Here is a 24,435-nt window from a genome sequence, read left to right as displayed (position 1 = left end):
AATAGCTCAGGAAGATCAGAGAAGGAGGCGAGAATAGTAGTAGTGGGAAAGAAACCCACAGGATGAGNNNATCATTTGCTCTTGATGTCCTTCCCTCACGGTGAGAATTCTAGGGTCCATGCCCCCTCTGCCTGCATTTTCAGGGCTTCCCGTTTTCACTTTCCTTGGGTACCTCCAGCCACAAATCAGGCAGAACATCTCAGAAAACAAAGTGCTTGAATTTATACTCTTCAAAACAGGGACCCTTTCTCATTCATTATTTCAAGCTGACAGCCTAGCACTGTTTCAGGCTTAAAGCAGATATTGAAAAAAAAAAAAAAAACCGACTGAGCAATGGGAATGAATACAATTACGAGGTAAAATGCACTTTTTGGAATAACCAGTTGATTTCATTTATCCCTGACTTCATTGGGATTAATATTATAAAGTAAGCAATAAGGCCAAATTGGCTTCCACAAGGCCAGTCAGCTTGGCTCTGTTGTACTTCTCTTCTCAAGAAATGATGAAACGTGGCATGTGCCAAAGAGAATTTCATTTTAAGAGACTATCAAGGGATAGTTATTTAATTAGAGGGAAAAATAAAAATTCAAAGAAATCAAACAGTCTGGGGGTTGTTATTTGTATTTGTAAAATATCCTAAAAGTAAAAACAAAATGGCAGAAGTTGAATTACAAATAAGAGAACGTCACCTCCGCTCTGGGTAATCTAAAAAGTTCCTGGAGTAAATAGAAACTGAAGTAACTCTCTTACCTTGTAATTGTTCATGAGTTCAGCTAACCAGAGCTTAACGGACTTTACTGTATCTTCTCGCAGGTACTTTTCAACTTCGGATCCATCACTAAAAGTCCGGTTTCCCACATGGATGGCTTGCCTCACTTCTGGGAGCGACAAAAATTTCCCATAGTAATTTTGGTCCTCAGGTTCCTGGCAGAAGGGGACACCAGAAAAATATTAGGGAACATGACCGGGTGGCAGAAACAGCATGCCGGGAAAGCTGCAAATTTCTCCTAACATAAACCATAATGAGCAAGATGAGACGTGACTATTAACTGGTCTCCACCCTGAAATGTTTAATGTGGGGGTTCTGAGGGAATTTAAATTTTACTAACAACAAGACTGGATGATCTGATACTTTCAGAGCCAATACCCCATTTCTAAATGCTTGATTTTCCTTTCTTGGTAACTCAACTTTTGCAATCTGTGACTCCCATCAACAATCCCATTTGAGGCAGACAGGAAAAACGGAAGAGGTGAGATTATGAAAAGCAATTTGCTCCTTGTCGGAGGCTCTATGGGACGAAAGTCAAATGGACCACAGGAGCCAGGGTGGTGGCCTGGTGGATTAAAAGCCGAGGCTTTCTTTTCCATGTTCTGCTGTTTATTAAAACCACCCGTATAAAGTAATCAGCTAACCATAATTGAAGGGGGGAAATATACCAAGTGTAAAAACAGATGACTTTATGAAGGACATGAGGCAAAAGAAAAGTTGTCCATGAGCCTTATTTAAAAAAAAAAAACTCATAAAAGTCTGTGATATTGAAAAGTCTGTGATATTCATCATACTAAAAGAAAAAAGGTGTGAATGGTTTTAAAAAATTATGAAAGGATAAAAAAGAGTTTGAGATCAATGATTTTGTGCACCCTCAATTTTTGTTAATTTTGTGAATACATTACTTTGAAAAGGAAAAAGAAATGTGATTACAAATTGTCTCTCTCCTGCCTACCATATGTTTTTCTCTCGGTAGAATCTAAATCCAAAACCGCATGGTTGGCAGATTCTATTGAAATTAGCTTTATATTTTATTTACAAAATAGTTCATAAACAAGGCAATTTTAAAAACAGGATGTATTTTCACATACACTAGATAAAGATGATAACAACTTCAAATACCCACTTTGGCTTCTTTTGTTTTCTTTGATTAATTCTGCACAGAAGACATCAACTTCAGCCTACTTTAATGGAAGAAAACTACTTGAATATTTTGAGAAATACTCCAAAGGGCTTGAAGTGAGGGCCACACTAAGTGCACAAACCATCTTAAGTTAAAAGTAAGACAAAGCAAATATTTTCCTAAAGGCTTTGGCAGTTTTGATTTTCCAAGCTGTCTTAAGTACAGAACAAATAATGTGGACATTTTCAAGAAACTCACTACAGGCTTGGCGTTCTGGAACCTAATACCCAGAACGGCAACCCTGGCCTCTATCCTTGATAAAAGAACTTCTGTAAAACAAACTCTATTGGGGGGGGGCGAAATTGTGTTAATCAGAGATTGTTTTGAGTTATCTGGAATATCAGACATTCTTGATGGTTAGATTATAACATATACACCATCGGTTGGGGGGGGGAATCCTATAGATTAATAGACCAAATAATGCAATACAGTTAGTACATATTTATCTAGTATTAAGTCACCTATAGTATTTCTCAAATTGGAAGAAGTTTGGTTTTGCCAAAAGTTTTAAGCAAACACTATCACAGTTTTTTTTTTTTTTAAAGATTTTATTTATTTATTTGACAGAGATAGAGACAGCCAGCGAGAGAGGGAACACAAGCAGGGGGAGTGGGAGAGGAAGAAGCAGGCTCATAGCGGAAGAGCCTGATGTGGGGCTCGATCCCGGAACGCCGGGAACACGCCCTGAGCCGAAGGCAGACGCTCAACCGCTGTGCCACCCAGGCGCCCCCACTATTATAGTTTTTAAGAAGTTATCATTACCTTGCACTGTAATATGTTATAGTAACTGGGACATCCTGTGATATTCTGGAAGTAAGAAGGGTTGTTTGTTAAGTCACCATCTAGTAGTTTATCCAGTACCTAGGTCAGGGGAGAGAGAAGAAGGAAAACATCAGGGTAGGTAAAAACATATGGGCACTTGTCATTGCTTTGATTCAATTGTGTTCTTGTTCCTGCATTGTACCATTCAACGACCATTTATTGCACATCTCTGTGCTAGACTCTGTCCCAGGCATTGGGGACACAGCAGTGTGAACAAGAGAGCGCAAGTCCTCCCTCCTGGAGCTTATACCCTGGAGGGGGACAAGAAGCAAGCATTCATAGGAAAAACATGTAGTATGAGGAGAGTGATAAGTGTTAAGGAAAAAACTAAAGAGGAGAAGGACAGTAGGAAGTGTCACGGCATGTATGGGCCTATGCAAGGGACACTGCAGAGAGGGGGAAACACAGGTCTCACTGAGAAGGTGGCATTTGAGTAAACACCTGTTGGAAGGAAGGAAGCAAGCCATGCAGACATCTAGGGAAAAAACATTCCAGACAGAGGAAACAGTGAGCCCAAATGCCCTGACCGTGGGAATGAGTCTTGTAGGGAAGGACTGCTATACCATCGATTGTTGACCATTCACCCATAGTAGGAGGAGAGAGGACAGAGGCTACGGACGTAGATACAGGTGCCTGGAGCTGGCAGAAGTTCTGACTTTAAAAACTGGTCATCAGTGGAGGTGAGAGTAGTCAGCATGGTCCTGTGCCCTTCTCTGGTCATGTGTAGTAGCACAGAGGCAGACACGGGGTGTAGACAGGTGCTTTTAGTCAGGATGGTGGTTTGGCCAAAGGAGCTGGGCTGACCTTGAGTTTCAGGTGGGTAATTAAAGAAACAAAATCTTGAAGGGGTTAGAGATCATCACTCGGTCGTAGGATCAGTGGACTGGAAGACAAGGGGGTTGCAGGGCTGTTCTTTGAATTAGTATATTCAGAAAAGTGAGATGGCATGATGAGAATCTGAGGTTGTAGAGCGATGGTCAGATTTTTAATAAATTTTTGGTTGTGGGACTAAGCATCTCAGGTAAAGAGGAGAACAAGATCATCGAAAGAGAGGAGACTAAGGAACTGAAGGACCAGGTCTTGAAAGGATCCTTCACGCAGATTCTGCAATCACTAGAAATGATGACAAGTGTGATGCCCTTGAGGGAGAATGACAGTGAGGCATTCTCAGAGAATGGGAAGGAGAAAGCCAGAGGGTGGTAGGTAACTGTTACGTAGTGGTGGGTGGGATCATGTGAGGCTGTGAGAGTCAGAGCTCCGTGCTTCTGGAGGGACAGAACATGATCCGAGGGCAGCAACGAGGAGCAAGGAGGTCACCCACCCTACCATGAACCAAGTGGTACAAAGTAGGTAAAACAGAACACAGCCCCTGCTTGAGAGGGGAAGTGAGAGCAGCAGGGGAGAAGCGGGTTTTGGGTAGAGCAAGAAGAGGAAGGGAATACTTAAAAAAGAGACTGAGAACATTGGGACATTTTTGATGAGGCTATTGAGTCCGTAAGGGGCACTTGTAAAAAGGATGAATTCGGCACATTTTCAAAACCGATTATCAGGTAGGATTTTAGGTTTTCTTACATGGTAAGAATTCAGAACAGCAGTAGCCTCGTTTGACAGGTGAGGAAACTGAGGTACACAAAAGTTAAGTCACCAAGGACGCCTCACAAATGTCAGAGGAGAGATTCAAGCCCAGGCCATGCCTCTCTGGCTTACGTGCTCCGCCCCAACACACTAGCTCCCCAAGGGGCAGACGGCCATCTCTCTTCGTCTTCAACTCTTTCCGGCCATGCTTTTGGGTTTAATATAAAATTTCATTACTTTATTAGATTAGCTGTCTTTACCAAACATGAAGCGACTTAATTTATCCAAGTTACTATTGCCACGGGGCTAGCGACCAAGTATGAAAAGGATCGTCATTGTGGAAAGGGGAGGGAGTAGTAAGTATGCTCTAGCAACGCTACGGTCAGTCAGGACCAGTGCCTCTGGCTGTGCAGACTCTGCACCACGCAGGGATGCCCGGCTGAAGGGTAGAGAACCAGCCAAAGTTCTCCGTGCCAAGCTGGATAACCAGACGTGGGCTGTGTTTGGGAGACAGCCACCTTTAGTCTCGCACAATGGTGGTATCCACTTGCCAAACCTGAAACCACAGGACTGTGTCAGCTCAAAGGCGGTGTCTTTTTCTAATTTGTCCACCCAGAGGTGACATGTAGGCTAGCAGTAGTCCTGAATATAGGCAGCATTTTATTTATCCTTAGAAATTATCCCCAACACCAATGGGAATGTAAATTCCACCCTCAAGAATGGATCTGATTTCAGAAAGAGTCAAAAATTATTTGTTGTCAAACAAGTGAGGTGGGTGGTCAAGACCTGTGAAACCCAATTTCTGGTCAAAAATTGTTTCACAGAAAGAACTCTGTGATCCAGAATGTTGTCATGGTAAGGGGAACAATACAGGGCCAGAGATGGGCCACTGTGCATCTTGCAGAATGTCTAAATGTCCCAGGATTTTTACAGCCTACTTGAGAGTTACCACAGGAGAAATACCAGGGTGGGAATCGGGGGAAATGATTCCAGTCCTCGGCCTGCCACAGTTTATTATGTGGCTTTTGGCCACTGAATGCAGCCCCTCCAGGTCTCAGCCTCCTCATCAGTGACGTGTGGATGTGTACACGTCTGTAAGGGCAGAAGATGGTCTATAAAATTCCCTCCAGCTCCAAGTTACTGCTTTTTGATTAACTAAATCATGTTAAAGGATCAGAGCATCCAACAGGTTTTATTATTTAGGCTTGTGATTTTGACCTTTGTACTCTCTTGGGTCTCAGGATTTCTCCGAGCCTTCTATCGCATATGCTGAAACACATTTGACCACTACTGGCTTACTTTCCTAAGTATCAGCTTATCTATTTCCCTTAAAATAAAACAAAAGTTATTAAGTGAATTCATCACTCAAGATATTGGATCCATGGTCACGGAGACATTGCATACCTTCCTAGGTTTGTTGTTGTTGTCTTGTTTTGTTTTGGGTTTTGTAATTTTCGCTTTGTTTTCTGATGAATCTAGTTCGGGAGAGCTCTAATCTCATGGGCCATCTTCTCATTCCCTCTGAATACAAAATACCTTGAACTTGTCAATGGTTTCGTTCATCCTGTGGGTGTTCAGGCTGCTGCATCAGGCAGCAAGGACATCTTTCTGCTTTCCTTACCCTTTACAGCCCATCATATGTTCTTCCTCTTGACATCACTGAATCCCTGTATGCTTCTTCAAAAACACACCAAATATCTCACCTGCCATTGGTCTCACATGATGTAACATTTGCTATTAATTTTAAATTCTAGAGGTTCAATCCTTTTACCCTTTCTGCCTCCTACAACAGATAGCTTAAAGTCAGACTTGATAATAGTATCACTGTACGTCGAAGAGGGGTCCTACATGTTTCTGTAAGATCCCTCTTCCTTTGCATTTACAATTGCACAGAAATTCTGCATCCGCACTCGGAAGCCACACCAGGTGTCCTGGCGCAGAGAAAGGGGAGGCTGTTGGCCTCTTGAGGGATGGGTGGGGCTTACTGGATGGTTTCAGCTGCGCATCTTGCTGCTGTCAGAATGGATGGTATGGGGGGAAAAAAAAAGAATGGATGATAAGGGCATTCACTGCTTGGGGGATTGCAGGCAGGGCGCACCCTGCTTGTTAAATGGAGCATAACCTTGTTGCCCCTTTCTCCCTGAGTTGTATGTCTCCTGTTTTGATTGGAACCCACTGACCTGCAGTGCCTAGAAGGCTATTAATATCGGACCTCAGACTTAATAACAATAATGCCGTTAGGTAAACTGGTACAGGATGTGCTCCCAAAAACAAAAAGACTGAAGTCCTCCAAATGCAATCCTCGCCTCATTTACTAATATGTGAATCATGATGGCTCTATGGTAAAGGTGTCAAAAAAACCCCACAAAAAAAACAAACAAAAACACCTAAAAAAGATCGTTGATACAGGATCTTTGTCTGCATTGGCAAAACAAAACAAAACCAAAAATTCGAACTCCTGTCTGTTAATATTTAGTATACTCTCAGATTTTAAATAACTCCCCCCATCCCAACAAAAAGGGCAAGGAATAAAACCATATTATTTGATTCTCAAATTCAATTTTAGGGGAGCATTGTGACAATATTTACAAATACTAACGGTTCTTTGAAAAAGTTTCAAATTACTATCCTTGATCATCTTTGTTCCTGACACACAGGAACACATGGCATTCGTTACACACTGCGGCCATGTCTCCAGGTGGAACGTGGTGTGTGGATGTCACCCTTCTGAAGGGCTTTGGGCATATGCTGAAGCATATGTATCTACTTTCTGGGTCGCCTTTCTTCTGATTTCCTTGTGATAGGGCATGCCTTTAGGGCCCACACAGCATTTAAAGAAATCAAAACAGTTAATGAAAGACACAGCTAGATAAACACTCCAAGGTGATGGCAGGTTTAAGACACAGCCAAAGTAAATTCAAAGGGACCCGGACCGTTCTTTCCTTCACTTCGAGCCCACAGACATCTGCCTCCTGCTCTCAGACAGCGTAGCAGCCATACCTTCTCTAACAACGACAGAATGCCTGAGTACCCCGGTGCTTCTAAGACCTGGCTCGGAGGGCTCTCATTGCTCCAGGGCAATGCAGGGCCCAGAACTCACTTCAAAGGCTTGAAGCCACCTCTTCTCCTTGATGTATTTCACGCACTCATCACACTGCTTCTGGAAGTACTTTCTCTGCTTCTCATCCAACAAGCCAATTTGGTACAGGAATGTGGCATAGCCCCCTATGATCTGAGGAGAAAAGAGAAACACAAACGCCACAGGGAGAGAGAGAGAGAAGTTAGGGAAGCCGGTGTGCTTGGTGCAATAACCCTTTGTCATTTGTCAATCTCACGCGGGAAATAGCCAAGCAAGACAGTTATACACACGTGCGCACCCCACAGAACACACAAACGCATACACAATGCATGCAGACATACACAACACAGTACGCACAATGCACACACATACCCCAAACGTTCACACACCACACACATGCACAAAATACACACAAACATCACACACACAACCCACATTCACATTCACATCCAACGTAGGCTGACATAGTTAAGTTGACACCTTAAAACATTTGGTAAAAGTGAGAAGATTTTAAATTATTTAAAAGTCAACCGTGCAACATTACTTCCCTCTATCAAGTCAGATCTCTAAGGTCAGAGGAGTCTCCATTGGATTAAAGGGGATTTAATCTCCTTAAAGGACAGAATGGAAAGGAAAAAGGAGGCACCCACCGATTCAGGGTCAGAATAGGCATCTCCAAGAGCAATTCCTTTCAGGTTGATCTTCGTTGTCATCATGGAGCCGAAAACGTGGATATAGTGTGCAAGGGCTGGCACGTACTTCCCTGCGTACGACTGAGAAGGGTAGATGTGAAAATGAACCATTGCAAATTGGTGCTATAAACATTATGTGTTTAAGCTAATTAAAATAACAATAAAACAGCAGTATTTCCACGAGACCTACCGTATATTCTCCCTTACGCTGTAAATTCCACAATAGCACAGAGCTCTGTCTCTCACTCCTTTTGGCATTCCCAGATAGCGCCAGTGACAGGCAAGTCACCAGTGAGGAGCACAAAAAATGACAAGTGGACACGGAATAGGTCAACAGTCTAATTTCCTTCCAAAATAAAATAACGTGGGCCAGTTCTGCCACCCATAGGGCTTGTCTTACCAGAAAGCTCCATTAAAAACTTTATTAAAAAAGAAAAAAAAAATCTCAAGGCCAAAATTAAGATTTCACAGTCTGTGTGACGATGCAGTTTGAAATCCATGTGTATTAAAGCAAGAGGAGAAGGAAAGTAGTATTAATTGGCTACTGAAATTGTCACTTGACAATTATCTGTTTCCAGCCTTTCCAAGTACAGGGTTCTTTTTCAATTTCAAAATATTTTGTGGACACAAACATTATAATTCTATTTTTAGACTATGCTGAGAAAAGCTACTATTCAGGAATATTTTAAAAATATCTTTGTATTGGGGCTCCTGGGTGGTGCAGTCCGTTGAACATCCGACTCATGGTTTTGGCTCAGGTGGTAATCCTGGGGTCATGGGATTGAGCCCCACATCGGGCTCTGGGCTCAGTGTGGAGTCTGCTTGAGACTTTCTCTCCCTCTCCCTCTGCCTTTCCCCCCACTTCCCACACACTCTCTCAAATAAATACATAAATAAAATCTAAAAAATAGTTTTGTATTTTCTACATTAAAAAGCTGCCTTTTTGACATTTCCACTTGTACGTCTAATATTAAGCTTCACGTGTTCAAAATGAAGCTCGAATCCCCAAGCCTTCCTTACAGCCGCTCTATTAATGATAACTCTGTCCTAACTGCTTAGGCCAAAAATCATGGTGCCACTTCTTTTTCTTTTCTTTTTAAGTAGGCTCCAAGCCCAGCATGGAGCCCCTTGCAGGGCTTAAACTCACGACCCTGCGATGGAGACCTGAGCTGAGATCATGAGTCAGATGCTTAACCAACTGAGCCACCCAGGCGCCCCGGTACCATTCCTTATCTCTCTTTTTCTCACACCCCACAAAAGTCCATCAGTGAACCTTGTCAACTCCACCTATTCTGTCAAAATAGGTCCAGGATCTATCCTCCCTTCACCACTTTGCTCCAGGTTCCGTCATCTCTTGCCTGGCTTATTGCAGTAGCCTAACTGGCCCTCCTGCTTTTGTCCTTCCCGTCATGCAGTCTATTTTCAAGACAGTAGTCTACTAAAACATAAATCCGATCTTGCCTCTCCTATGCTCAAACCCTCTGACGACACCCCATCTCCGTCAGAGTCAAAGTAGGGTGCTTTTTTGGAGGCATAAGGACCGGCATGATATGGTACTTCACTAACGCTATCCCCTGCTACCCTCTTGCTCATTCCCCTCCCGCTGAGGGGGGTCCCCTCTTGGACCACAGTCATTGTGGTCTGTACTGTTCCTTCCACCTGGAATGCTCTTCCCCCAGATGTCCATAAGGTTAACTTCCTTACTTCCCTCAGTGAGACCTTCTAGGGATGCTTTCCCTGGCCATCCCATCTAAAATTTTAACACCCTCCTTCTTTTTCTACATTTTATATTTCTTTTCTCTCTTTTTTCATCGAATCCTTATCACTCTCCTACAAACTTTTACTTATTTATCTAGTGCATTGTTATTCTCCCACCCACACTAGAAGATTCATGAACACAGGAATATCTGTCTGTTTTGTAGGTTAGCATATCCCTTGTGCCTGATGCTCTTTATTTCTTAGTGCTCAATACACAGTTATTGAATGACTGAGTCTTGAATTAACCTACATGCATTTGAAAAACACTAATGCATGTATGTTTGAAATAGACTAAAGGCATCGAGTGGGGACAGATGAGTCCATAGACCCTTTGTAGTATTTCCAAGGCTCTGCAGGGTTCTGAAGTTCAAAGGCTGGGATCCCCAAAAGCTCTCATTTATTCCATGCCCTAATCAAATGCTGCCGATGTCATTACTCCCATATCAATACGAAGGCATTGAGGCTCAGAGAAGTTAAGTGGTAGAGTCAGAATCTAACCGGCTCTGACCTACTCCCAAACCTACACTTCTGCCAAGGTATGATAAGGTAATGTAATTTGCATGATTTATACAAGATCTCCTCACTGATGAAGCCCTCTTGTGCAACAGTAATTATTAAGGCAAAGTATTGACTCCAAACAATGTATCCATCCATAACCATGAGCACATTTTAGCTTCCTTGTGTGATATAAAGATGTGTTGACATGCCTGAAATGTGGCTTGTTGCATAATAGTGCTATACTCTCCTATTAGGAACAATAAGTGAACAATTTATCAAATATAATTTCGGTAAGATGAACCAAAACCCCCAAATTTCCTTGAGTAATCGTTTTACCGGTAAAGATGCATTATGTAGTCTTCATTCAGTGGTTTATTAGACAACTCTTCCGTCAAAGGCATTGTGGTAGATATTTGAGAAGACACAAAAATGAATAAAGCACTGAATTTACGCTTATAAAGTTAATCATTTCTTCTGAAAAAATATGACAAAAACTTGACTGCTATGTGATAGGGGGAAGTTTGCCATTTCCTGGATTATTACTCTCACATTGTGTACTTTGCCTAGCACACAGTAGGAACATAAACACGTATTTGATAAATGAATGACTAATCTGACACTACTGCTAAACATTTTTTTCTCTATTGGATGTTATCACTCAAGTTGTCTTATTATAAGACCTGGCAATAGGACATCTCTTTAATTCTTTCTTAGATGGAAGGGCATGTATTTTAAATTGCTCTAATGATGGTGATGACAAATTCAGGCTAAAACAGCCACATTTTTATGGCACCCTCCTCCTTGCGGCCACCACGCATATCTGGGATAGATTCAGGCAGGAAATTAAGAAGGAACACCTACTCAATTTCTGAGCATCGACTATGAACAGGCTACCTCCCCCACTCTACACTGAACTAATTTAAAGTTAACATTATCTTCCCATATTTTAAAATGATGAAAATAAGGGTCTGTGCATTCCAATCATGTGCCTGGCTGGAATTCCATGCAGGCTTGGCTGCCTCCACATCTCCCATTTCTCATATCAAACCACACTTCAGTCAACAGTCCTGGAGACTACGAGTCTGTGGTCTCCCAAGCTGGGGCTCAGCCTTGGGTTCATCCACTACATGCTTGCTAAGCTGACCATCTAAAGAAAACAAGACCGCAAGATGGGTAGTTCTATAACCGTGTCCAAAACAGATTCTTCAATGTTCAGCCCACATCTGCTAACCTAACGATGATGTTTATCTCATTTTTGCTTTCTAATGACTATCACACACTTCCTTGCCCTGTGTCAGTGTGACAAATCCTTCACTGCTGTTTCTATTAATCATTCCATTGGTTGAGTGGCTCAGGCTGTCACACAGTAGACAATTATAGGATTATTTTATGGAAAACAGACACTGAAACATTATAATGAAATTTCAATTATTTTCGTTCCCCTTGTTGAGACTTTTTTTTTTTTTGCAAGATCAGACCAGTTTATTCTTCCTGAATCATTTATTTCTCAATTTAATGATTCTCTGACCACCACGAGCACTTTAAAAGACAACCAGACAATAAATCAAATGTTCTATATGCCCAGTTTTCTCTTTTCTGGATATATTTTAAAGAGAATAGAAACCTCTATTTTGGGGGGAGAATTGAGGTGTGGCTGCCTGATGGATCAGAAATGAACTATATGGCCCCTCAGGACTTACAGTTGTAATCCTACAATTTTATGAACTCTCGCTTCTTTTGTTCCGAGTTCCGTCTATAACAACGACGAGAGCAACAATCAGCACAACACTCAGCCCTGTGGTCTCTCTGATCTCTTGCTCATCAATGTGGGCAGCAGCTGGCCAACGAAGCCCCTGAAGTCTGTGAATTAACACTAACCTTCTACCATCGGATCAGACCCTGGCCTCATAAAATCTCGGAACAGTACCAAAGCGATTATAAAAGGAAAGAGGAAAAGTGTGGCCAGAAGTGATCTGAACACATATTATTTCAGAATTCAGCAGTGACCCTCAAATGAGGAACTCAGCCAGACAAACGTATTTATCTAGCACAGTAATTCAAGCTAGGTTAGAGATCGACACATCAGGATTTTCGTCTGCCCTCGTCACTCCTTTCTCGTATTTAAAGAAGCTTCCAGCTGCAATTTCTAGCACCGTTGTTGCATGGCTTGTTTTCCCCACGGTGACCATATTTTGAGCTCAACTCTGACGAGAAGGCCCAAAGATATTAGGGTGTGTTTGTATATGCTTGCATTTGCTAGGGCTTACAGAAGCAATAAACCTCCAGTTTTCCTCTTACATCACACGGATCTCAGAATTCAGCTCTCAGTCTTTTATTTCCCCCACGAGAAAAAAAGGTCTCCACATCACAGCTGAACAGTGGTTTCGAATCTCCGTCTGCGATCTTTCTGAGTTCTTAAATGATGTTTGGAACAGCCTAATGGAAATCACGTTAGGAGCATATTGTACTTGTAAAAATAGTCTAGAGAGAATGTAATGCTTGGTTAATTATCCAGATGTGTAAAAGCACAATGAAATTGGACTTAAAGAAACTTGTAATTGTGTATTCCGTCTGAAGCTCTCCCTTCTTACATGTTTCTGCAACATTCGCAGCAGACTTACTGTACCCCTGCCACCCGGTTACTTTTAAAGGAGGAAAAAAGCTTTCATATCTAAAATCAAGTTTCAATCAGCTCCCCTAGAAGAAAAAAAATCGTGTCAGAGAATAAGACTCTAATAGAAACAATGTCTGCTTGCAGAAATTTCACATATGTTAGCTGTTACTATTGTTTAAACTACTCTACATTTCTCGTCTACATTTCTTATTCAAATCTAGTTTAAAAAAAAAATCGATGCAGCTCTATTCATTCTCTGCCTTGCTTCTCGGTATACATTGTATGGTAAATGCAGAACGTCTCTGGATGATAATGACACCTGGACACCAAGTGTCACTATCCATGGGCCCTGGTTCCCAAGCTCTGCCTGGAAGTGGAAGAGGCGGGGTTGTCACCCTCAGGAATGGCACGTTGAGGACGCTCAGGGCTTATTGTGTGCCCTTTGCTCTGCGGTGCCCCCCCTACTCCCAGCCCCTCCAGCTGGAATGAAAGTCTATTTGAAAAAGAATTCACTTCGGGGCTGGTAGGGACTCCTTCGGGTCCCCAGAAGGAAACAAGGTGGGCTGCCCTTCTGGGGGGAGCCATACCCGTGCCCTGTCCTCTAGTGCTCCCCAACCACACCGTGTTGGTGGAGCCAGCCCCATTTATGGGGGCGATCAGAGAGAATAAGGGGATAGGCTTTGAAGAGAGTTTTAGACGCACATTGAAAAACCACAAAAACTGGGGAAAAGCCTAAGTGTAATGGAAAAACAGATGATGACACAGCGGTCAAGAGAACAGGACTCAGGGAGAGCGACCTTGACTTCATCTAGCCTCGGGGTAGACTCTTACTTCACTCGGCATTATTATTTTCTCTGAGCGAGGTGTGTTCTTAAAACCGCCAGCTCAGAGAATTAATGAACAGGGAAAGCTGGAGCTTCAGTATTGTGGTAATCTCTACAACTTCCTAGACATTTCTAGACTGTGTGTCATCTAATTTCTAGTCCACACTGCTGCAAATTGGAAAAAAAAAAGGCTTCTAACAAGAGTATGACTTGATCTAAACATCTATTTTTCTTGAAAATGAGCTGAAAAGAAATGCAGAATCTCTAGGAATAGACATAAGAAAAACATTTTGATCTGTATCTACTAGTCACATATTTATGCAAAGGTACATGCTGGGTTCGAAATGATATATTTTTATTTTGTATTGAAAAGATGCTTTAAAAAAAAAAAAAGGTCCAATGTAGCCAGTACAGAAAACAGTATGGAGAAGCCTCAAAAAATTAAAAATAGAACTACCGCATGATCCAGCAATTCTACTTCTGGAAATATCCAAAGGAAATGAGAAGACTAACTTGAAAAGATAGTTGCTCCCCCAACCCATTTTCATAGTAGCGTTATTTACAACAGCCAAGACATGGAAACAAGCTAAGTGTCCATGGATGGATTCATGGGCAAGGAAGTTGTGGCACATACATACAACTGAATATTATCCAGCCATAAAATCCAAGGAAATCCTACCATTTGTGACAGCATGGATGAACCTTGAAGGCATTACACTAAGTGAAATACGTCAGAGAAAGACAAATAGTGTATGATCTTACTTACATGTGGAATCTAAAAAACAGACACAAAAAGCAAACAAAAAGAGATCAGACTTGTGGTTACCAGAAGCAGAGGCTGGGGGAAGGGGGAATTGGGGGAAGGTGGTCAAAAGGTACAAACTTCCAGCTCTAAGTCACAAATTCATTTTCAAGTCTAAAAGGAAATACTGGCGGGTCAGATGAACATAACTGAAAATAGACATTTGTCATGAGCTCAAGAGTTAAAGCCGCTTGAATGTCATCTAATAAAATTCAGCAAGTTCCGAGCTTTGAGGAATAATTACATTCCGTGGACTTCAAGCCTTTATGTCACTTGAAACTTCCCATTTACTCCATAAAACTATGATCAAAGCTTAGTCTTTATGATTAAAACTCAGTCTTTGCCAGAAAGATGGCAACATCCAAAAGGACAGGGAACTTCTTTTCTGTTTGTATAAGTTTGATAACTCTCAGAGATTCTGCATGAAATATGGAAGGGATGTTGACTCCCTTCTACAGACAGCACACCCGCTCTCTGGGAAGAGGCAGGTCTTGGAGACAGAGGTTTCGAGGAGAGAGCACCCAGGCTCCAGATAGCACCTACATTAGCAGGATTCCAGTCCTTAGCCAATTTCTTGTCTAGTCGTTGGGCTCTGGAATCCGGCTGCTTCAGTCTCAATCCTGGCCGAGTGACCTTGGCTGACCCAACCTCTCCAAGCCTCAAGTCATCTTGGCTACATAACGGGGATGATACTAACAGTGCAAGCTTCAGAAGGTCGCCATGACATGCGTGAAACAGTGCTTAGCATGCCTGCCATACAGTCCATTTTCAATACTCTCAAATAAGAGCTACAAATAGAACCAGTGAACTAGAGACTCTTGAAGGCCCCTTTCTGGCTACCAAATTCAAGCCAGGGCTAAAAGGATAATGGTGTAGACCTGCAGAGGAGTTCTCCTCTCTCACTCCTGCTGTACATCAGTGCTGGACATGCCCCTATTGCAACTATCTTTCTATGGCCTGGGCTCTGTCCTCTCTTCAAATACAAGCATGTTGGGAGTAAGTTTAATGTAGCAGATCTTTTCTCGTGGACAGTGTGCCGATAATAAGTCAGAAAGGGGGAGAGAAACAGAACAACCACGAAGGAGACGGAGTAAGCCTGGAGAAACGGGACCTGAGCACCAGATAGCCAGGGAAAGAAAGGAAGGCTGAGGGTGGGGGGTAGGGGACCTGACAGCCCTGGAAAATAAGGGAGTAGAAAGGATGGTCCCCAGGGCCTGGGGCACAGTGCAGGGAGAGAAGGGCCATGCAAGGGAGATGAAAAGACAGTGGAGAGAAATATCACCAATATTTTTATTTTATCTAGCAACATCCTTGCACGAAGCTACTCTATAACATTCAATAAACACTGTGCTTAGTACTGTATGAAACAAATTACACAAACACGGCTCTCACCTACCGGGAGCCCGCTACCCGAACCCAGTGGACCATGATGATTTCCATAAAGGTTGTCAGACTCTGTGATCCCAGCAGGACTTCACTCATACAGATGAAGATAAAGTATCCTATTAAGCTCACTAATTTTTAAATAGCTTCAAAGTTTTGCCTTTATTCAGCCCTCAAATTAACCACGGTTGCAAAACTGCTGCTGAGGAGAGTAGGCCCCTTCCTGGTGATCAAGAAGAGAGGCCCAGTGTTAACCACACGTTCTGCCATTTTGGACGAGCTCCCGTTCATCACGCATAGGCGCGGAATCCTTCCTGGGAGTGCACACAAAGCCACATGCTCGGAGAACAATGGGCAGTCCCCCTTCCTCCCACCACCTCCCTGGGTTCCGGTGAGGGCTGTTTTGCTTTAACTTTAGCTGGGCCCATGCACACTGGAGAGGATTCTAAAGTGTGTCTGTACCTCGAGGACAAGAGCAATCTCACTAATAGTTACTGGCTCGGAAAGGATAACACTTATAAGGAAAGTTAATTATGTGAATTAAATGCAGCTTGTTTCTCTTTTTGAAGTACATTTTTTTCATGCCTTGAAGAGGGTGATTTACAGACACATTTGTCTCTCTTTAGAGAAAATTAATTCCAGTTGGTGTTCTGGGCAGAAATGGAGAGAAGGGAAGGAGACAGGCAGTTCTTCCTTCTGCCTGCAAATCCCACAGTATGCCTGCCTGTGGGCTCGCCGTGGTCCATGTGGCGGTGGCCCATGCGGCAGTGGCAAGGAGCGTGGGTCAGTCCCCACACATTTTGCTACTACCCAGAACTTCAAATATCAACTTCTAAACTTCATCATTTTTTAGACAAAGCAAACTATTTCTTTTAAAGAGGACTTCAGGGATGCCTGGGTTAAGAGTTTGCCTACTGCTCAGGTCAGGTCCTGGAGTCCTGGGATCAAGCCCCGGGGGCTGAAGGGCTCCCTGCTCAGCGGGGAGTCTGCTTCTTCCTCTCCCTCTGTCCCTCCCCCTGCTCATGCTCTCTATCTCACGTTCTCTCTCTCAAATAAATAAATAAAATCTTTTAAAAAATAAATTTAAAAAAATTAAGATAATTTCAAAATAACAGGAGAGACAATGCCACATCCCAAAAAACAACTGAGTAGAACTTTTTAAATATCTCAGCCCCTGTCTACATGCATTAGGCCATATGCTTTGGAGCCATAATGGAGTAATCCCGCTTTTCACCATGAATGGTAATAATAGTCATCATGTGTTCGGTACTCACTGCAGCCATCTCTCCGTTAAATATTTGAGGAGGATTATCTAATTAAATGCTCAAAACAATCCTAGGTAGTAGGTATCGTTATTACTTCCAGACTCCCTTGCACCAAAGTCCGGGTGCTAAATAGCTGTTCCAGACCCTTCAAGCATCGCCCTAACCTGCATTCACAGAACACAAATGGGAAGGATATTTAGGGCCAGTACATTTGCGTTGAAAAGCAGAGAACATTTCTGAGTTTGCCATTTATTTTTCAAGGACAATTCTACTACTTTAGTGGCATGATTTGTTCAGCCTCTTTAAGGGTGTGCGGAAATTGAGAGGTCCGAAGAGAAAGGATTTCCCTTTCTGGAAAAATCTATCATAACTTTTTTTTTTTTTTTTTTTTTGTGTGGAGAGAAGGAGGGTGGGTATTACATTAAAATTGCAATTGTATACAGATGCTTTACGAATACATCTAGGTAACTATGGTTGAGCATCTAGGAAAGTAAAATATCCCTGGAAGTGATCTAATCTAAAAACCAAGCCCTCTGACTGTGAGATGAAAAGCAGAGGCCAAGAGAGGTTAAGGAACTTGCTTGGAATCATCCAGAGGCAAAGCCAGCAATGAATCTCAGGTCTCCTGACTATTAACCCAGAACTCCTTCTTTTCCTTTCTGCCTCCTACCCTTAAAACAAAAGACTGAATGAAACAAACTGCACTGGAAAAACGCAGCATTCATTCTAATAAAATGAACCATCAAGGCATTATTATTTAGTGCTCTTCCTTAAAGAGATGTGGCCCCCGATTTAATGTATCCCATGTAGTTTGTATGAAAATGATGCTGCCTGGCGACCTCATCTCTATCCCACGTCCTGCCTGCCCTCGTTCACATCTTCCGTCATCACTTGGAAGGCATAGGTTTCCTGAACAGTATTCATCCTGGCAGCAAAGAAAGTAAAAAGAAAATTGTCCTTTCCCCACACGCATTCGGCAATTACATGCATGAGACCACCAGGCAGACATGAAATAGACACATTTTTCATCCAGAATTTGGCAGCTTTGCTGAAAGTCCAACATCATGGTTAACAGCATCGCCACGTTATTTGCAAGGCGGGAATGACACAGTAAGCAGATCACTCTTCCATTGGAAGTGGAGACTGGGCATTTTCCAGGGTTGTTTTCAAAATGACAGGAGTATCACTTCCTGCCCTTTGCCCAACCTGCCTCTGAAATGGGCTAAAAGTCAAACAGCAGGGAATTATTGGTAGAGGTCCTAAATAATCCTGACCAAATAATTGGCTTAAAAAAGACGTAAGTGTAATATGCCAAACAGTCAGAATATCCTTCCAAATAGGAAGAGAGGAAAACAGGTGGAAGAGAAGAAAATTCCTGGTTCCATTAACTTGCCATTCCCTTGGAAAAACTGAGACTACTTTTCACCTTGACTCTCTTACAGCAGACATATGTGGTTTGGGTTTGCCCAGCATCCTTCTAGCCCTTCCTCTGGTATCATCACTGGGACCTTCCCTCATCTTCACTCATCTCCCACTCTTAGACCTTGTGATTCAGAAGGTGAGGGTCCCCCTATGATCCTGCCCCTCCAGAGCATCGGGGTGGACCTCAGGCACCATTATCGCCAACCTGCTTGTCTATCCCATTGACCCCAGTTATTAGTTCTAGAGCAGGCATGGGATCCAAATGGATCACACGAGATTCAGGAATATGGGTGGAATTATTGGGAAAGAAAAGTTGAGCTGATAGGCTATACCTAGAGCTCTGGAGTGGGGTGGAGGGGCAAGGGTACCAGTGAAAAAAATGTAGCTTAGAATGAAACCAGTGACATGCAAAGCCAAGTGAAAGAATAAGAGACAAATTCCTGGTGACAATGTTTGAGCACCTAGACCCAGCCGTGAATCAACTCATCTCCTGTTTTACTCAAGCCATTCTGAATAGGGTTTATGTCAGTTATAAGCAAAACAGCCTTGACTAACGCATCCCCCCTCATAATTCAAAATCCAGTTTAATTGTCACTTTGTCTTCTGTTTGGCCTTTCCTGAGGATCCCACACTGAGAGGTAGCTATCTGTACTCTCCTCGTGCTATTTGTCTTTATTGCTACTTCTCTAATTGTACTTTTGTTCCGTATTGTATTTATTGCCAGGCTTTCAGATTTAGGGTAGAGCTAATGTCTTATTAATCACTGAATTTCCAATACTTGTCCAATGCCTCAGACACAGTAGTCACTCAAAACATGTGTGTTGAATTGAACTGAATTTGATTCTAACTACTCTTTCAGTGAACACTGCCCCTTCAACGAGTTCCCATTACACTTGGAATAGAGTCCAAACCCTACCATGGAATTACATGATCTGCCTGCCTCTCCCATCTCAGATCCTTCTACAGTGGCTTCGTGCTTTTCCACGAGCACACCAAGTCTGTCCCCAACTCAGTCTTTGCGTTTGCTATTCCTCCTTCCAAGAAAGCTCTTCTCCAAGATAACTGTAACTATAGCTCTACTCCCTCCCTCCTTCTGCTACATGTGCTCCACCCCACTGTCTCCGTATCAGAGAGCCTTCCTCTGACAATCACAATCGCACCTCCACCACTCTGCAGCCCTCTCACCCGCTCTATCTTTTTTCATGACCTTTATCACTGCCTGATGTATAGTACATTTCTATTTCTTCATTTATCACTGTCTTCACCTCTACAATGTATGAAGGCAGGAAATTGTTTTGTTTTGTTCATGATTGTATACCTAGCACCTAGGGATTCTTGTGCTCTCAAAATATTGGCTGCTATCCATTTTTAAAATAACCTTACATTTAAATGGATGAAAAAAAAGCAAACCCTAAAACTGAAGTCAACCTATGCAAGTGAAACTAACAGTATATTAAATTTTAATCACACTAGGGAAAAAAAAGAATTAATTCTTATAACTTTCAAACATGGTACTTTTAAACCTATAGTGAAAAATAGTCTAAGGATAAAAGTAATTATAGCAAAAAATATTGAAAGCAACTTGGAGGTTTCCTTGTTGGTAGTGGGACTGATGTAGTGATCTAAAATCATTTTGCACATACTGTAGGATTCAGCCAAGAGGTAAATACACTGATGCTGTTGGGAAACACGGTCCAAAATGTGGGAGAAGGGGTATACAAACGCAGAATGGGGAAAGGAAAAGAGAAAAAAAAGGAAAATGAATTAAAATTATGTGTATCAGTATGAAGTCATTCTGTTCCCCAGTTCTGCCTACAGAGAAAGTCGAAAAGAAATGGCATCCCAGTAGCAATGAACACACTTAGTGCTCAGATCTTGGTTTTTTAAATACCCTCCCCTATTAAAAGGAGGCAGAGTTCCTTGAAGAAATGACTGATTCCAGGGCTAGGGCAGAGAAAGTAGAGGACAATCCTAGAGCATAGATTTGTGCCAAAAAGCAAGGAAATGCTCAAAGACTAATTAGGACCTATCAAAAAAGACACAATAGCCAGCTTGAAGGGGCTCATTCTGACCAAGTATGGAAAATATGAACGTCAAAAATAATAATAATGGCAAAAAATGTTAACACGTTAAACAGAAATAACAAACCAAGAGTCCACAGTGATATTTTAAAAAGTAAATAATAGAGAAGAGGAGGAGGGAAAGATCTTCTCTATAGAAGAATATCAGTTGATATCTATAGGATGATAGATCCCCCCCAAATCACCATTTTTTGACCCCCAATGGAATAACTGATCCAGACAGGAATCATCAATGAATGCTAAAACTACTGGGTGACAGATCTGGGGGGAACAGATTTTCACACGGTCTCACATTATTTATTAATTTCTAAAAGAAAAGGGTACCTTTCCAATGGTGAGATCTGGCAGGGACCACCTGGACCAAGTGATCAAGTTTAGCATCGCCAATAATGAGACAAACAGAAATTATGTGCCTCCTGATGTGAAACGATAGAAGTACAACGTCATCTGTGTAATGTGCTTGCCAAAATGTTCTCACTGAATCTAAGCATTGAGGAAAGAATCAGACGAATTCAGAAAATGAGAGATTCTACAGGGCACCTGGCCTGGACTCTTCAAAATCATCATCATGAATGACAACAGCAACAAAAAAAGCAGGGGACCGGGGTGCCTGGGTGGCTCAGTAGGTTAAGCGTCTGCCTTCGGCTCAGGTCACAATCCCAGGGTCCTGGGATGGGGCCCCGAGTCTGGCTCCCTGTTCAGGGAGGAGTTTGCTCTCCCTCTCTCTCCGCCCATCCCCCTACTGTTGCTCTCGCTCTCTCTCAAATAAATAAATAAATAAATAAATAAATAAATAAATAAAATCTTTTAAAAAAGGCAGGGGACTGAGACCTAACAACCCACTGTGATATACAAAACTTAGGGAGCCCTGGATTTATAATAAAAAATGTGATGGAAAACCTTTGGGGAATAAATAGAATATTTTGAATATGGGCTGAATTAATATTAATATACGTTTGTGTGTGTGTGTGTGTGTTTACAGACTGAGTGCATGAATCACAATGTCATGACATATTTCAGTCCTGATGATGTTGGAAGCACACAAGAAAACATGATTTCAACTTACCTCCCCAGTGGCATAAAAGTCATTGTCTTTATATTCAGGAAACAACAGGAAAAACTGAACTAATGCACTGCAAAGAGAACAGCAATAAAAAACATCACATGGCATCAGAAGAGCTTAATGCTACGCCACCAAATCTAACCCCCTGACAATAGGTTTCACATTTGAAGTAAGACACTATTAGGCTGGGAGCTCCGGTAGGCATTATAGTCAAAGTGTCACGTACGTGACATTCCACGCTGTGGATGGTTAGGAAATAACTGTGGGCTTACTTTACCCATAAAGGGGAGTCAACACCTTGGGCAAGTTTCCAAGTCTCTGGGTTACCAACCTGGACCATCTAGCCTTTGAGGGGAGCCTTGAGCAAGGTGATATGGGCTCTCATCTATTATTAGAGCAATTCTTGGTGGAAGTTCCACCATTAACCTGGGTTTGTGGTGAAGTAATGAAGTAACAAGAATCTTACTGGCTTACCAACCTCTTCCTATGGGGGAACCCTGAACATTTCTAATGGGATTCCCCAAATTTCAGCATTTTAATACCCCGAGAACAAAAAAAGCTGTAAAATGGTCACAGTCTACAAGTAACTGTCCAGTGGCATCTAGGCTCAAAAAAATCATACTTACTAAAGATCACCAACAGCCACTTCAATGAAGTAGATTTAAACAGACTCAAGAAATTATTTCATAATAAGCAAGAAAAGGGTAGATGATTGAATGATTCTCTACTGGACCCAAATCTTTCAAAAAGGAAACAAAACTTGTGCAAGTCAGAAGCTCTATGAGTGTGTTGACCTAGATTGCATTGTCTGAGAAGCTGGGCAGCATTTTTGTTCCAGCTTCCTGCTGAGGGACTGAAAGCCATGAACTATCCAGCGAAGATGAAAGGCAAGGAGGCCCTGCAAAACCAGGAGGAGGAGAAAGTTCAAGGGTTACAGGGAGGCAAAACTGGGGCATTACAATCGCCGCGATCCCGGCTGTACTTAATTTTCAAAGGCTCCATAAAAATCCACCCTTAAAGACCACTGTAGAGCTGTGGTGTATTTCTGTATTTATTATTTATAGTAACTAAAGTCTTTGTACAGCTAAATCTGGGAAGCTGCACTATATAGCTTCCATGTTTGTGCTGGCAATGAGCTGGCTTTAGTGTGGAGATAAAAATAGGAGTTTATTTTCCACCCTTCCCTCGCCAGCCTTCAGTCTAAAAACTACTCTGTCTCTCTTCCTGCTAGTTGGAATGGCAACAGACAATTTAATATAGTAAATCTCAGTTAAGCCTTTTGCTTTAGCTTAAAGCTTATTTCCTTGGAGAATCTGTTAAAGTTGTCAGGGTTGCCAGCCTTAGCAAATAAAACTATAAGATGTCCAATTAAACTTGAATTTCAGATAAACAACAAATAAGGTTTTAGTGTAACTGTGACCCAAATATTGCATGGGACATACTTAGAGTAAAAACATTATTCATTATTTATCTGAAGTTTACATTTAACTGGGCATTCTGTATTTCATCTGGCAGCCTTAGTTCAAGGAGCTAACCTCTCAGGTTGCTTTTAGCTTGAAAATGTCAGGATTTTCTATCTGACGTTTCCAAGGCAAGGCCTCCCCTTGAGGAAGTTATAGTTTTAATTTCATAAGAAGATCAGAACAAACATTCGGCTAATCATAGCAAGCCCTTGGTAGGCCTTTCTTACATGGGAGAGAAGCATGAAAAAATTAAATTTAATAAGTTGGATTTACATATGCCATTTGCTTGTTTAACTCTGTTTTACTACACTGTGTGTAATTCTTATTCCATGGTGAGGGTTTGCTTAGATATATAATCTAGAACCATGCCTACATAAAGTTTCAAATTTTAGAAGCAGAATTGCTAAAATCGAGGGGCGCCTGGGTGGCGCAGTCGTTAAGCGTCTGCCTTCGGCTCAGGGTGTGATCCCGGCGTTCTGGGATCGAGCCCCACATCAGGCTCCTCTGCTGGGAGCCTGCTTCTTCCTCTCCCACTCCCCCTGCCTGTGTTCCCTCTCTCGCTGGCTGTCTTGCTCTCTGTCAAATAAATAAATAAAATCTTAAAAAAAAAAAAAAAGAATTGCTAAAATCGAGAATACATAATGTATGTGTGTGTGTGCGCACGTGTGTGTGCGCATGTGTGTGTGCACGCGTGCACGCCACACATTTATTCAGGCCCAAGAGCTAGATGTCCCAGGAAGCAGGCCTCTGTGCCAAATGATTCTACCAGCAACCTTGCTAGCATTGTGCCAATGGCCTTGTCTACCAAGTTGAATTTTAGTCAAAGGCCACCTGGTGGCAGAAAGTTACGTTAAAGGACAACAGGAAGAAACCGAGCTTGCAAGGGACAATGACTAGGAAGAAATTCTTCCTCAGATAAATTTTGCAAAAAGGGAAGTTGGTGGGTTCGGGGCCCAGAAGGTAGACGGAAATGACAATGCACTAACGAGGCTGGTGAGTTCTAATGGAGTCAGAGGTATAATAAATATGAGATGTTCAAAAGAATCAAGGTTAAGATAATCTAAACTAAAGTTCCATACCAACACAAGCTAAACAAGGGGCATCTTTAGTCACTACAGTGGGACTGAAATACACGCAGTGAT

At 42.2% G+C, this 24,435-nt stretch overlaps 1 protein-coding gene across 3 annotated transcripts in view; it reads right to left on the bottom strand.

The window, feature by feature from the left end:
• The window catches only part of CPVL (carboxypeptidase vitellogenic like), a 127,207-nt gene that overhangs the window by 52,880 nt on the left and 49,892 nt on the right, over positions 1–24,435 (bottom strand). For all 3 annotated transcript variants that reach the window (XM_008686445.2, XM_008686446.2, XM_008686447.2), the window contains 5 exons: positions 21,834–21,900; positions 8,079–8,201; positions 7,450–7,581; positions 2,715–2,813; positions 751–924 (listed from right to left, as the gene is read on the bottom strand). In XM_008686445.2, coding sequence (XP_008684667.1) covers positions 751–924; positions 2,715–2,813; positions 7,450–7,581; positions 8,079–8,201; positions 21,834–21,900 — 595 coding nt within the window. The remainder of the gene's footprint in view (positions 1–750; positions 925–2,714; positions 2,814–7,449; positions 7,582–8,078; positions 8,202–21,833; positions 21,901–24,435) is intronic.

The sequence above is a fragment of the Ursus maritimus genome, unplaced genomic scaffold, assembly GCF_017311325.1.
Source record: "Ursus maritimus isolate PB19 unplaced genomic scaffold, ASM1731132v1 scaffold_3, whole genome shotgun sequence".
Classification (NCBI taxonomy): Eukaryota; Metazoa; Chordata; class Mammalia; order Carnivora; family Ursidae; genus Ursus; species Ursus maritimus.
Note: the sequence above shows the minus strand (reverse complement) of the source record. Positions and strands in the feature narration are given on the sequence as shown.